Genomic DNA, 14877 nt, shown 5'->3' with positions numbered 1-14877 from the left:
TAACATTGGTGCGTTATTTTGTTGGATATTTTGTTAATACAATCTTCGAATTCTGAAGACTGACTGCTAATATTATTAGATTGTAAGAGAGAGTTTATTAAGACTTAATATGGTATGTCGTATTAAATTTCGGATTCAAATGATCTACGTAGATTATTTATTTTAAAAGCGGATGAAAATAATCCACAAAAGATTTTTCTACAATTTATACCTGCAATCATTTTTTTGAGTTTTCATATTCTGTTCGCGGAAAAATCTCATAGTTGTGATTATCTTTCATGAAAATTGGAGATACAAACACTGCATATCTTTAACTGTTCAACCAAAATCGGATGAAAACATGTACTATGTCGATAGGAGGAAAAAAGTTTTTGATTGGCTGAGTTTTTTTGTCAATAGATTTAATAAATTTAAATATAAGTTTTGTCACATAATAAAACTGTTTTCTGTATAATGTTGAAGGTAATAAATACATGTCTGCTTATCAGATATACCGTTCATATATTTATTGGTGATTCTGAACCCAATACAGGCAACGGTTGGAGCCTGGCCACAGCTCTGGTCGTAAATCTGGGCCAATTTCGGGCCGAATGGTCAGCCCAGAATGCGGCCAAAGTTCGGCAATAGGTCTGGGCCAATTTCGGGCCGAATGGTAAGCCCAGAGTGCGGCCAAAGTTCGGCAACAGGCCTGGGCCAATTTCGGGCCGAATGGTAAGCCCAGAGTGCGGCCAAAGTACGGCGACCGAAGTCTGGCCAAAGTTCGGTCCCAGGCCTGGCCCCGTGTTATCATCCCAGGGTCTAGCCAAGTTCGGCGCGAGTTTGGCTGGAGCCCGGGTGCCGAGCTACGGCAGCTCGGCGGCCGTGCTTGTACCAAGGTTGGCCCATTCGTTTTTTCCTACCTGGGATATTATCTTCAAATAATACTTGTGCGCCTCCGTCAAGGTTATCTTCGCTTCCACGATTCCTAGATATCAGGAATTTAAAAGTTGAATAATATTATATTGGGCGAGAGTGGTGTTATGGTCCAGTCGAGAGAAATGCTGACTCTCAGACGGCATAATTCATTGTAATTAAGATTTTTTTTTATTTCAATATTTCTGGGAATATCCATACCATCACTACCTGAAGTCGATGGCATTGAGACAAACATCCATTTTTGATTATTATCGTCATCTGAATGAGGATTAATAAAAATACGCCTGACTATCGCAATCGCCCAAAGTTTATGTCTCTCATACATATCCATTCACTTTGTTTCCCATTCTGGAATTTGAGAACAACGATTTTCCAAGCTATTGAGTAATCGAATGTCATAAGTGTCGATGACTTTTAGTCAGCGATGGAAGACAAAAAAAAAATTTCATCTCTTCCAGTACTTGTCCAGCCGTTATCTAAACATTGGTGGATTAATTAAGAAGCTAACCACCTTCGTCGGCCACTCATGTGCCTATGAATAATTATATAAATGCGCGACGAGATGGAGAGAATTTTCGTTCGAGTGATGAAATTTCGCAAGTGAATTTTAATACTCTATGTATTGGAGTTGACGACAAGGGTGAGGAATCTACTAGGTGACCATTGGTATCCGTTGATACGGGATTTTACGATGATCCTGGTCGGGAACGATTGGGTGTAAGGTATTTATTCCACTTGGCAAACTTAAAACACAGCGGTGCATTTATCATGCGCAAATGGTGAAAGCTGTGCGTTTAAACTTCAGCTGGTTTGCATCCATACTTTCGTAATATTTCGTGCATCGGTAAAAATGTGTGGACAAAACTATCAAAATGTACAACATGGAACTTTTAATACCACGCTTTACAATGAAGTTTGATGATAAAAATTTCATTGTTGATTATTTTTGTAGGGACAATAGGCTCGTTTAAAGATAATAATAAATTTCCCAATGATAATTACTGAGCTCCCCGAATTATCAAACTAATGAAGAGATGAAACGGTTGAAGGTAAACTAGTTTCAAAGATGCGTCCACCATAATTCTCCGGAATTGTGGAATTGCTCCATCGCTCTTGCACCATAAATATCAATTCACATTTACCAATGTGGCCTTTATCTCTAATTCAAGTACTTTAGGGATCTGTAGACGACACTCAAGAGACAAAGTTCTATACGAGATGATGGAGAAGAAGAAACATTCGGGAAAAAAACATATATGTCGCAATTCGTTGGCGTTTCTCAATAAATAATGTATCGCCACTCCCTACCTATCTTCAATTCCGATTATAATGACCGATCATATCATGTGTCAAATTTCTTGGGAGGCGTGAATTCAACGCATCCTCTTTAATCACCAATAACGTTTTTCTATTGTCTTGAAATGTTTGTATAATGCTTGATCTCTTTCTAAATTTTAACGGCGAGGAAATTATTATTACTGTCTAGACTCATTTCCATTTTTGAACATCCCAATTGGCCTTGACTGACGAGTTTCTGCTGAGAGAGTTTCAAACTCGAGGAAATTTATTATTTCTGATAAAATAAATTTATGCTTCGTAGTTAAGATAATTTGCATTTATTAAATTTTTAACATTAAAAAAGTTATAAAAAATAGATGTAGGCAAGAGTAAAAATTGTAAATCTGTGCATGCTGTTTGTCATCACTGGTCGAGTCGCGTTAGAAATAGTATCCAAATCTATGTAGCTTATGTTTTACAGATAGTGACCGTAGTATCCGAAACCGTGTCCGTAAAAAGGGTATCCTGTATACAAAAAATGAATTTTATTCAATTACCTTCGTTTTCATATGAATTCTCACAGGAACAACTCAAAAGAAATAATACTATTTTTTACTATTCCAATTACAAATGATTGAAACAATTTACCATAGTGTCCACCATAGCCGTGTCCATAGCCATAAAACGGATATCTATAGCCGTAATACCCTAACCCATGGCCATACCCTCCATACCCATATCCACCAAGATATCCGGGCCGTGCAAAACTCATGCCGATAAAAACCAAGAGGACGAGTAGAGTGAACTTGAAAAGGCAAGTGTCAATAAATGTTGATTACACTGTCAGCTATTGTTACACATACCATTTTTTTGTTTTTTTTTTTTTTTCAATTTTAAGAAATACTTACAATTTTTGGGCAGGCCATCCTGTTGATTTTTTTCCCCCTTATCACTATGTTCTTTTTTCAATTCTCACAAACTCGACCGACTGGAGTGTGCCATTGTCGTTGTATCGACTCCTTTTATGCAAAATCCTACTTCCTCTGTGACCCCACCCGCACTCATCAAAACATGTATTTTTCTTCTTACGCATACCGTACGTGCATAGATGCAGTGGGTAATAATAGCATCCATTGTTAAGGTAACCATAAGTGTTATGCGACTGAATATCATTATGAAATACGAAATAGGACAGCCACCCTGCCTCCTTCCTCTCGTTTCCATTTCGTATTTCATCGCTGTCGATGTACCTTGACATCTAAATATCCTTTCAACGATATAAATCGTACAGTATAATTGCCCAAAGGCCCCTGTGTCCACTCACTGAGCATCTAGGAGAAGCACAAGACACGCAAGATTTAAAACCCAAAGTGGTTGTTAGCCATCGTGCCAATTTTATTGGCAAATATAAAAATTAGAAGAAAACTATGTGGCTAGTCAGCTGATGTATTTTGCAATAATCTCTCGTTGATCATTAATTTCTCAACTAAAAAAGGCTATAGTCAATTCCCTTCCATGCAATAATTTTTGGTCTTGTGATAATTTCACGGGTATTTTATCAATAATGAGAGTTCACGGAGTTCATTTTTAGAATTATTTATTTATAATTTTTGGCTTCAGGTAAAAAAAATTAATAAGAGTATTAAAAATTTGATGTAATTACAGGACACAGCTGATGTAAAGATCATTACGTATTAGATTGAAGGATGGATAAAATATAATAACTTTTTTTTTATTCATTCATGATAAAATCCCACGTATATATGAGTGATAGTACAATAGACTGAATTATACAAATTTTAAGTGGGTTTCAGGCTTTGCCATTGATTCCTCGTTTAGCAGCCAAGTTAGAATTTATTAGAAAACCATCAGGCTGGAACCGAAGGTCCGAGTAATCGTCAAGCTGTGGATAGAATAACTTTTGCTCTTGGAAAGGCGTACTGGGTGCTTCTGTCAATATGTGATCAATATTTTTTTCATTTCCCGAGGGGCTTTGCAGTTTTTCCAAGTTTTTGGATGCAGCGGTGAGTGGTCCTGAAGCATTTCCATTACTAGAGTTGTTTGGTCTTGATGTACCTGGACCTCCAGGACCTCCTGATACTCCTGATGGAGAAAACAGTGGGAAATTAGACGGCCTCTGGGCTCCACGATAATTATCGCCAAAGGGATTCTGGAATCTGTGATTCGGTTGAAAATCAAAATTATTGGGAGCGTATCCTTGCAATGGGAAGGATCCTGAGAATGGCGATAGTCGTCGCTCATTTAAGGAGTTTGGATAATTAAACCTTGGCTCGTGACGATAGTTTCCATTCACTTCTTGTCCATTGTGTGGTTCAGGATAACCTGCGAAACGGGATCGATCGTCTTGTTGAAATCCCGGGTTGAATTGACCTGGAAATCTCCCTGAAAATCTATCATCATATCCGAATCTTCCAAAGTTTCTGAATCTGTCAAAATCTCCAGTATTACCAAACTGTCTATTGATTCCGTCATTGAATCCTGAATCGACACTAGTAACTCTTCCATCATTTCCCTGAATAACATTCGCGTTCCCTCTGCCTCCAGATGGATCGACGTATGAGTCGAAGGGTCTGAAGGGGCCAGCATCTTGATTGAAGGGATTTTGATCACCACCAAAAAAACCTTGATTCAAGCCCTGTGGAGATCCTGGGTTAAACTGCCTCCCGTTATTCTGAAGACCACCTCCATTGAGATCGAAGTTGTTTCTATAATCAAAGGGAAATTGGTTCTGAGCGGCTTTAGCGGAATCAGAGCCCAGATATTCAGATCTCTGTTCAGGTGGGAACTTTAGTTTATCAACAGTAGATGGCGCCTTTGTTGTCCTGGGCTTTCTTGTGGTGCTTGTTGTCGATCTCATCTTTGGGTTCAATGTTACTCTAACTTTTGGATATTCTGTCGTCGTTCCAGGTACACTGGATGCTCCGATAGTTTCACTGATGGCGGTGCGGATAGATCTGATATCCTGAATACCATTTACCAATGTCGATGGAATTATGTGGCCAGCTATATTACTCAACAGATCCCCTCCTGAGAAAGCCACAGGTATGAGAAATTAATTTCATTTTTTTTTCTCATTAACAATCAATCATTTACCTGATGTTGACTTTTCTCCTGCATCTCCATACACCAGAACATGTAAGCCCATAAGAATGCATAACAATAGCTGAAAAAAATATAAATCATATAATTTATGTCGATTTGCAGCCACGAAGTACATGCAAGAATAAAAATAATTGTGCAAGCATTAATATTTCTCAATGCCGAAAAATAATTATGACTAATACTTTATGGAGCTGGTGTACGTTTTGATTCTTCAGTGAAATTATAAAAAATTATTGCTCTATTGTGCTGTGTGCTCGTGATTGTCTATCAATCTCCATTTGAGGTGATTGATTTAAAATATTATAAACCTCTTCGGACAATTTTTATACTTTATTGAGTAAATGGTTGTCGAAAAAAAATTGTCAGCATTGTGGAACACTTACGGGTATTGTGCGGAACATGGTGCGTGCTTCTCAGATAGACTAAGGGGTTTACATCGTTTTACCTGTCATATATACTTTCCCTGATCCTTACAACTGCACTCATGACAATCTCAGCTATTTAAAATAATGCTACTTGACGTGGAAAATGTTCTCGCATGACCGGGCGTTGTTCTCATTTGGTGGATGCATTGTCTTTTTCGTTCACTATTATTTTCCATTGAAGTTTGAGGCGGAATTTAGAGATGACGTCTTAGAATTTTGCAAATAGTCAGCAGTAGATTAGTAAAAAAAAATCGCCTGTTGTTTTAAAAGCTTTATAATGGCTTTCCATGAATCTTATGCAATTCGTTGTATAAAAATATAAAAATTATGTTTATGCAGCATTGGAATACCCATAAATTCTCCGTAAGTTGCTTGGGAGGAATTTGAGAATAAATAATTTTGGGCATTCGATAAACAGATATGATAATGTGGACATTTTATTACTAAAAGAGAATGCTTCAATAAATATTGCCATTGATAAAATAATTTTACACGGAAAAAAACAATTTTAATGAATAAGTTTTATTGACAAATATTTCATACAAATTAATAGAATTTTTTTTCAATTTAATAATGCTCATAGTTTATTGATTTACTAATATCCATTCGGCAGTTTATTAGCTGTCTATCAATGGTTACTGAAAATGGAAATATAATTGTTTTTACAACGCGCCTGCAAAGAAAATTTTGTATTTTGTTGTTTAAAGAGCCGGAAGTAAGGACTTCCTGCCCTTCAAGACGCCAAGACCGTTCGTCTTTAAGAGCAGCTTTCTAATCCTAAGGCGGAAAGTGTCCATTTTTTTGTCGTTCTCCAGACAATAAAGGACGAACTTTCCGTGCAGGGTTATCGGAAAATGAATTCCTTTTTCTTATTATTATATTCCGTTTTAACGTGAAAATTTCCAAAACCGTATTTGTGCCGTACAACTTGAACTTAATGATTCGCATAGCGAATATAGAGATAGTAAGGGGTATCAGAACGATACCGATTGCTCCTGAAAATAGTCTCAATTACAGTTCATTGAAATGACATAATTAATAGCCAATTTGGATAAATGTACCAACGACGCCAGGTGCGATAACACCGGGTAATTTGTAGATTTGCACGGGTCCAGTGCTCCTTGCAGCAAGCCCTGCGGCACGGAAATTAGGTGTTACGATGATGGGCGATGATGCTTGAGGTTGCGGTCTTTCTCGGTAGGGGTATTGATCAATTTCTTTATAGTAATTTCTAACTGCCATGGGGTTTCGATATTTGGCCAGCATACCAGTTACACTGCCGTAGGGAATTCCACCTGTAATAAGAGTAGGATTAAATATTTGCAATCTGAAGGATTTAGCTAAATGTTATGAATTTCTTTTTCAATATAAAACCTTAGATATGTTAATGGTCTTCCAATCATGTTTAAATAATCGAATAAATTTTCGATTCACTACATGTGTTTGATTAGTATGATCATTAGTATGTTTTAGAAAGTGAAAGGAAGGAGCAAAACAAATGGAAGTAATAGTGGTTAGTGGTACCCTCTGGCAGTAATTCCAGCAAAATATCTAGTTGTCTGGGATAATTTACGAATGATCGGTGCTTTATCAACAATGGGTGAGTGATAACGTAATACAAAATTATTTAAAATTGAATTAAAGCGATATTAAAAAAAAACATCTAGAGCTAGCAGTTAATGTAATTGTTGAATATTACTTACCATATGCCAAACCATCGGGCATCTCCACTACCCCAGCACTGTCAGTGCTTACATAGGCAATTGACATCACAACACCGAAAATGGTAATAAACTGAAACACAATTTGATTGACACAACAAATTATCAGAGGAATACAAATTCGTTTCGTGATTTTTTTTTACAATTTTTCCATAACGTATATGACAAGTCAACCTTAGGGGAGATCATGCCAGCAATGAAGGTAAACCAACAACTAGATGTATGAACAAGAGAACAGTAGACCAATGAACGATTATATAGGAACGGTGTAGCATATAGGTCGTCCAATCGCAACCGAGAATTGTCTCTCGTATTGAATTATCATTTACAGATTCGCGAATGTAATGTAAAGCTATAATAGAGTATGAACAAGGTGTATCACTTGCTGGGGGGATACCTTAACCTTGAAGTAGTTAGTCCTACCTCTCACCACCAAGGTTTATGGATTCTTTTTATTGTGCTGGTCATGTAGATCAAGTACTGAAAGATTTATTCCCAGAACTATTCGTCTCCTTGTAATCGATATAATTTTTCCACTTCATTCGTTGATGAATGGACTTTTATGAAAAGGTAATTATTACGGAAGTGGTAATTGAATACCATGCTCCTGTTGAAATTAGATCAAGGTTGTCTTAAAAATACAATAGTCGTATTATTTTATAATCCAAATCCGAAAAAGGCTTGGTGAAGATTCCTACTGTAGTTAATGATCAACATTTCAACAATCTATACAATATGTACGGGGAATTGGGTCGAGGATATCTAGTTCATATTATTGACATCACAGGATATTTTTCAGCTCAAGGTTTTTACTAAAGAGTAGATTTAGTTTTCTCATAGAATACCTCTTAAAGCTGTAATATTTAAAATTAGACAAACCTTCTTGGCGGGCCCTTTGTAGAGGAGATATTCATTGATTATTCCAACAATATTATTTACCAGTCAGAGTCAAATTTTTGTTTGACTCTAACTGGTAAATAATATATTGTTTGTCTACATTTTGTTGTATGATTAGGCTATCCCATTACATTATATTAGTAAGTTTATATATTCATAAACAATATCGGAATTGAATAAATATGGGGCAAATCATACACAGACAAATAGATTAAAATCAGCGGAGGCGAAATAGTGTTCAAATAGTGGAGGAAAAAAACTTAATGCTTTGCCAAAGAAAATTTAAAAAATGAATGGTAATTCATCAAATTGTTTATTAATTTATGATCTCATGAATGTTAATTGTAATATATAAAAGGAATTGCCATGTGATGACAATGATTAAAACTTTTAAGAAACTTTCTACTTGATGTCTTCCACGTAAGAGTACAGCCGTTGATCCGGCTCCTTAATATATATAACTTCAGACTTCTTAATGTCTGAATTATTCTCGGCTTCTTCACTTGGCTCAAGCCACTTCAAATCAGGGGGCGGTGCACGCAACAGCAGGCTGGCTAGAAAGTGCTGAAACCAATAATTCCTCAATAGACTGTATCAGGATAATGTCCTTACATTAAATTTGAATAGATGCGGATGTGTGTACTGATGTTGCCTAAATAGGAAATTAATATTTATACTTATCATCTATAATCATGGTTTTGCATCCCGAGGAGATTGTGGAAAATACCTTTGGTGTATCATGGTGGCTCAAATGACTCGCTCTGTTTAGTCTTAGAACACTTACTTCTGGTATATTTTCGTCTTTGAGGACTCGTGAATCCATTCGCTCTATGTTAGAGTTTAGGTCATATCCTGGGTCTTCCATGCTTGTGCTGCTCATTGAACTGTCTTCATTCATATTCGATAATTCATCAGTCATGTTGTTTGGTATGATACTAATGAACGTTCCTTTTACTCCATTCTTGTCAATTTTCTCGGTTCTATAAATATGCTCCGGTGTTTTTTTCGTTACGATTGAAACTTTCTGGATTCTCGAACTCTTCTGAAGTCCATCAACTCCATTCGATAAGAAATGCTTGTGCTCATTGGGGCTTGATTTGGGGAATGATGTTTTTGTGATTATTTTCTCTGTCGAGACTCTGGAGTGGTGTTCGACGGTGCGCTTCGCAGGTCCAGTTAAGCTCTCTGTAGATTTGAAGTCTGGACGTTCATAATTGGGATGTTTAAAGTGCTGATAAGGACCTCCAGTTGTTGATGTGGATGATCTAGTTGTTGTCATTCTTGTACGAGATCGTCGCTGGTTCTGTGGGGCTGACAATCTTGGGGTAGTTGATAGAATTTTCTTTTTGGAACTATTTGACTGAGATGTTATCTCTTTTTGGTTCTCATGGTTTCGTGTTATTCTCCTTTGAGTCAAACTGAATGGCCTTGGCCTGATAGTGTATCGTGGCACTTTTGCTGCAGTGGTAGTTCCGATTACGGGAGTAGTTGGTTGTCTTCTGGGGACAGTAGTGACTGATGTCGGCGGAATTTGAGGGGTGACTGTGGTTGTTGGAACATACTTGGATATTGAAGAACCAACGCCGTGGTGTTTCATCAAATTCGTTATTCTTTTTGGAATGTCTTTGTGTGTCTCAAGAGTTTTGGAGCTCTTGTTGTATTTGCTGCTAAATTTCACAGGTTTTGCATCGTTAGCATTGAAAATCTCAGATGACCAGAAACGCCTTGACAAATCATTTCTATGGGGATTGGTCCACTTATTCCAAGGATGAGTCACTTTGAAATTGAATCCAGTTTCGGAAGAACTTTGGTCATCATCATCGCTCCAATACCGATGATAATAGTCATTTTTCTTGATCTTACTTTTTTCTCGCTCCCGGGCTAATCTTTCCCTCCTATCCCAAGGGAATTCATAGTGTCCAAACTGATAGGCCTTTTCTTTTGATTCTTCGGAGACTTCTCTTTGATTTTCATCCCAGGGAAAAAGGTATCTTGATGATTTTGATGATTCACCCTTGTCCTTTTTCTCCTCAAGTGACTCGTAATCCTTTCCTCTGTGCCTTTCATACTTCGGTGGAGTGAAGGGAGGATGATAAAACGCTGGTTTGTTTATCCTCGGTCCCAAATCAGCGTATTTGGGATCATAATGATTTTCCGCTGGTGAAACGGGACGCTCATTGAATCTTTCAAATTCCTCTTCATCGTCGGACATTCTAGCTGCATTTTTCTCTTCATCTGAATAAGATTCCTGAGAAGTTTCTTCTTTTTCTTCAAGTCGTTCGGAAGAACTTTCACTAGACAATTCCGATGGCTTCTCTACTTGTTCCCCTCCATTTCCTTCTTCCTTCGTATTTTCTATAGATTCCTCCTCTTCAGATGTTTCAATTGCATATTGAGTTGTTGGAGTTTCTTCTGATTCCTTGGTATACCGCGTAAGATCAGAATTTAAATATTCTTTTAATTTGTGAAACGCCGGGGCTTCTGTTAACTCTTCTTCAACTTCTTCACGCACTTGATAATTAGCGGTTGTCAAGTCACCGTTTTCTTCTTTCACATCATCAGGATTAGGGAAATCAATTCTTACAGGATTAGTCGTTAGACGGAGCAATTCATCAGGTGCTTCAGTAGGATTACTATATCGTGGTTCTTTCCTTCTAGGATCCACCGTTGCTGTATTGCTTCTAAAATTGCCATATCTGTCAATCTGGCGGGGCTTGGAAAATCGTACAAAGTCTCTGATCGTCCAGACAGTTTTCGGAGTAGACTGAGTAGTTGTATCAAATGGCCTCGCCGTAATAACGGATGAAGGGGCTGCCCATGCACCGTTTCTTCTACTCGATGAGAAATTTTGCAGTGCATTCTCGGATTCTGATGCTTGGGAGTCTTGATCTGGATCAATACTGCGCTTATGTAGTCTGATAGTTTTGTAATATTCAATCCGTTTCGGTCCGGAATAGGATTGCACTCTGGGTCGTCTTCGATAAGTCCCTTTGTCAATTCTATGTGCATGGTGTTTGTAATTGGGTGGACGGACAGGCCTGTGAGGTTCGACATGTAAATTCTGTCCTTTAGGCTTCGCCAGAACTTTACTTTTCTTTCCACGACGACGAGAACGACCCACCGATTTGTGCTGTGATTTTTTTAATTTCTGAAAAGCCTGATTTTTTATTGTACCCATTACTGCTTCATAAATTTCTTTCTCATAGGGAGAATTTATAGGATCGATCATCCTAATTGGATCTCGTGCTCGATTACGTTTTTTTGTCCGTCTATGATTCGAAATAGGTTTATTATTAGATTTAGGCTTTGATTGATTGACAATTTGTTTTTTTCTAGAGTATTGATCCATCCTCTCAGGCTTCCTCGAAGCCCTACTGTATATCACTGCTGCTGGTTCACTGGACAAATCAGACAATCGATTTTTAAACTGTTGCACGTTGAATTCGATTGGCACTACTGGCATGTCAATTCTTTTTTCCATGAATAGAGGATTATCCAGAGGGTTTTTATCAAAGTATTTAGCCTTCAAGCAGGACAATTTATCATTTAAACTTTGGAGCCGTGGAAGATTTTCTTTTGGCTGTCCATCAGATGTGGGCTCCTCATTCATAGACAGCAACTCCGATAGATTAGCGTTGATGTCGTCACACTTCAAATAGTGATCGCGAGAGTCGTAAAATTCCGTTCCACCCAGAGTTTTCTTCGGGATTTGTTGAGGATTTATCACATACTTCAATGCTGAGTTACTTGAGATTTGCTTGTCTTTGTAAAAAGGATATTTTTCATTGTTTTTTGTGTTATTTTCTGTGTCAATTGACTCGTCAATCTCGTTAGGATTTTCAATATCCTTGTGATTTGTTGAAAAATTATACTCTGGAACGTCAATTTCTACTTTCCCCTCTTCATTATTTTCTAAATACTCAGAATTAGCTTGGCCGTCACTTTCGTCAGAAAATCGCGCTTTAATTTCTTTGTCAACAATAGTCTCCACCACAATCGGTGCATCATTCAACAGATCATTATCGCTTCTTTTTTTCCGTAAACCATGATATTTCGCAGTTACACCCTCGCCCATTAACTCCATTGAATCATTTTTCCGATTTGTCAAAAATTTTTCATCATCTCTAATCGATTGCCGCCTGAATTTTCTTGTTATACCTTTATTAACCTGGAACGTTGGGCTATGATACGGTGAGATATGAAACCGTAATTCTTTTTGCGGTAATTGCACGCCAATTCTCCTCTCCGTGTACTCCGCATATTGACTGCGACTCATCGGTGACGGTGGTAGCATTCTATTAGGTGGTATTAATTTAGCAACTGGATTCAGTTGCGATAACCAGGAAAAAAAAGGTAGAATACGATTTGGCTGAGGAGAATTTTGATAATTCTGTTGAGATTTATAGCGATAAGGATGATAACCATGATTTTCTGCAGAAACTTGATAGCTCTCTTCAGCAGAACTACTTTCTTGAACTTGGCTTGGTCGTCCATACACATTGCGAAGATAATCGGTGTATGTGACTTGGCCAAATGGTGGAATAACTGGTGGCTTTATAACACTCACATTATTCATAACTTCATCATTCAAGGATCTTGGATTTACACTATTAGTCAAATGCCTTAATAACTCATACTTCGATACTGACTCCTGTACTTTGGATTCGTCAGAGTTTTCATCGCATTGCTTTGCTGGAGCTCTGATTATAACGGTGTAAGTAGGCCTCTTGGTTGTCGGATCAGCTCGAGTTCCCCTTGTGGTTGTTTTGACTGCCTCACCAGAGTTTAATCTCGGGGGTCTCACTGCTCTCATTACCTGCGGAGATTTTAATATCGCTTGGATGACTCCTGGGGCTGTAACTGTGGAGTATCGAGTCTCTGTGGGTGATAATTTAGTTGTATTGGTTGATCTACTTTCACTACTCTCGACAGTCTCCACGGAGTATTCTGTTGACCCTCCGCTTTTCCTTCTGTATATTCTCTCTTCAGATTCGGATGATGGATACTCGGTTGTTGGATTTTCTAGGGATGACTCTGACTCACCAAAATATTCAATACTCGTTGATTTTGAGGGGCGAGTTATCGGATTTTGCGTCTTGTAATAATCCCAGAATACTTTTCCATGATTGATCGTTGTGGGATGAATCATTGTGGTTGCCATTATCTCTTGATATGTTGGATATATTTTGGGAGTAGTGTCTTGATAAGTCGGATAATTTTCCAGAGAATGTTCGTACCTTCTGAGTGCTTGGGCGACTGGCTGAGCGCTAGATGGATTCACCGAGATTTTAGAAATGTTCTCACCTTTTCCCGAGACTTCTTGGGAATTACTGATGAATGTTCTTCGTAATTGTGATGTAGAAGCTTCAAGGCCATTCTCCGAATTTCTCGAATGGCGTGCCACGTCTTTAAAATTCTCTGGCCTTTCTGTCTTTGCTGCAAGGGCTATTATTTCTAGCTCCTGTTCCACGTCTTTTTCCAGCTTTGCTCCTTCTTTATTGATAAGAAGTACAGGAGTCACCACAGCTTCAGCCCATACTGTATTCAAAATATCTTTGGGATCATATTTCTTGGTTTTTCGCTTTTGCGATTTCAATATTTTTTCCGTTCGACCGGAAGCCACTTCAGGGTAACTTTCATCTTCCTCTGCACTTTCGTTAACTTCTGAGGAAGAACGGAATGCTGCTGTAGCACGAGATTTTCCCTCTTTCTCAAGGTTCTTATCGTAGCCCTCTTGGAAATCAGCATTTCTCTGATGTCCACCATGATCATAAGCAGCATCTTCATATCCCTCTTCAGTATAAATAGTATTTACCTTTTTATTAGTAACAACTTCTTTCAGTCTCCCGGCATTCTCTCTTTCTTCATCAGTGGAAGCATCCAGCAAGGCATGATGCCTCGGAACACGTTTGACAGTATGAGTTGCGCGGATCTGCGCATACACAGTACTGGGTATAAAGTCAAGAGTAATATTCTTGTCTGCTGTTGGTCTAGCCCATTGACCAGGTGCTTCGTATTTTGGTCTAGTCGCAGGTTCCGGGGGATCTTCATGTTCGGAATAGGGAATTTCGTGGTCCATAGGTGCATTTCTCACTTCCTCTCTCTCATCAGAGTCCAAATTATCGGCCATAGCCCTTCCCGAATTAATTGTGAATATCCCAGCGCGGGAAATTAAAAAAAATAACAAGTAATTTGTAATCATTTTGCACTAATAGAGTCACAACATCTTAATCAGCAAATATGTTTAAGCTTTTTATCTAGATATTCAGTTTATTGAAATAAACATGTTACTCGGATGACTATCACAATGTAACTGGTGATCTTTTCACCGTGGGATCTGTTCCGTTATAAGGCGAAAATGTTTGTGGTTTCTAATCATCTTGGATCGGACAACTGTTACGGACTGTTCACCGCGCGACTACCGCAGTCTAATTTATATTTTCTTCAGCAGAGACAAGGAGAAAGATAGAAGTAATGGCCTAAGAAGGTAGAGAGATCATTCGATTACTTTTGTATCA

At 38.1% G+C, this 14877-nt stretch overlaps 3 protein-coding genes and 2 long non-coding RNA genes across 9 annotated transcripts in view; 1 reads left to right on the top strand and 4 right to left on the bottom strand.

Annotated features, from left to right (window-relative positions):
• Positions 1–2515: 2515 nt before the first annotated feature.
• Positions 2516–3250, bottom strand: LOC135160044 (uncharacterized). The gene is made up of 3 exons (XR_010298496.1): positions 3102–3250; positions 2842–2998; positions 2516–2718 (listed from the first exon to the last, which is right to left on the bottom strand). It is a non-coding gene; the product is annotated as an uncharacterized LOC135160044 (long non-coding RNA).
• Positions 3251–3773: 523 nt separating this feature from the next.
• LOC135160876 (uncharacterized) lies at positions 3774–5781 on the bottom strand. The gene is made up of 3 exons (XM_064117972.1): positions 5700–5781; positions 5308–5377; positions 3774–5241 (listed from the first exon to the last, which is right to left on the bottom strand). Exons 1-3 carry the CDS (start codon positions 5715–5717, stop codon positions 4004–4006), a joined length of 1326 nt encoding a protein of 441 aa, XP_063974042.1. The 5' UTR covers positions 5718–5781; the 3' UTR covers positions 3774–4003.
• LOC135160878 (uncharacterized) overlaps positions 5122–14877 on the top strand; it is a 64378-nt gene continuing 54622 nt past the window's right edge. For all 3 annotated transcript variants that reach the window (XR_010298646.1, XR_010298645.1, XR_010298644.1), the window contains exons 1-2: positions 5122–5256; positions 7205–7341. This is a non-coding gene — a long non-coding RNA (uncharacterized LOC135160878). The remainder of the gene's footprint in view (positions 5257–7204; positions 7342–14877) is intronic.
• Positions 6263–7808, bottom strand: LOC135160877 (uncharacterized). 3 transcript variants are annotated; one of them, XM_064117973.1, is made up of 4 exons: positions 7637–7808; positions 7445–7535; positions 6803–7036; positions 6263–6736 (listed from the first exon to the last, which is right to left on the bottom strand). In XM_064117973.1, the coding sequence occupies exons 1-4, from the start codon at positions 7649–7651 to the stop codon at positions 6519–6521; spliced, it is 558 nt and encodes a 185-aa protein (XP_063974043.1). In that variant the 5' UTR covers positions 7652–7808; the 3' UTR covers positions 6263–6518. The 3 variants fall into 3 exon arrangements, with proteins under 3 accessions (XP_063974043.1, XP_063974046.1, XP_063974044.1); XM_064117976.1 differs by having other exon boundaries at positions 6582–6736; positions 6807–7036; XM_064117974.1 differs by having other exon boundaries at positions 6594–7036; positions 7637–7804.
• Positions 8333–14744, bottom strand: LOC135160338 (uncharacterized). The gene is made up of 2 exons (XM_064116774.1): positions 9144–14744; positions 8333–8923 (listed from the first exon to the last, which is right to left on the bottom strand). The coding sequence occupies exons 1-2, from the start codon at positions 14559–14561 to the stop codon at positions 8762–8764; spliced, it is 5580 nt and encodes a 1859-aa protein (XP_063972844.1). The 5' UTR covers positions 14562–14744; the 3' UTR covers positions 8333–8761.

This window comes from Diachasmimorpha longicaudata, chromosome 3, assembly GCF_034640455.1.
Source record: "Diachasmimorpha longicaudata isolate KC_UGA_2023 chromosome 3, iyDiaLong2, whole genome shotgun sequence".
In the NCBI taxonomy this organism is placed as follows: Eukaryota; Metazoa; Arthropoda; class Insecta; order Hymenoptera; family Braconidae; genus Diachasmimorpha; species Diachasmimorpha longicaudata.
The sequence above is the reverse complement of the archived record's forward strand: the minus strand, read 5'-3'. Positions and strand labels throughout refer to the sequence as shown.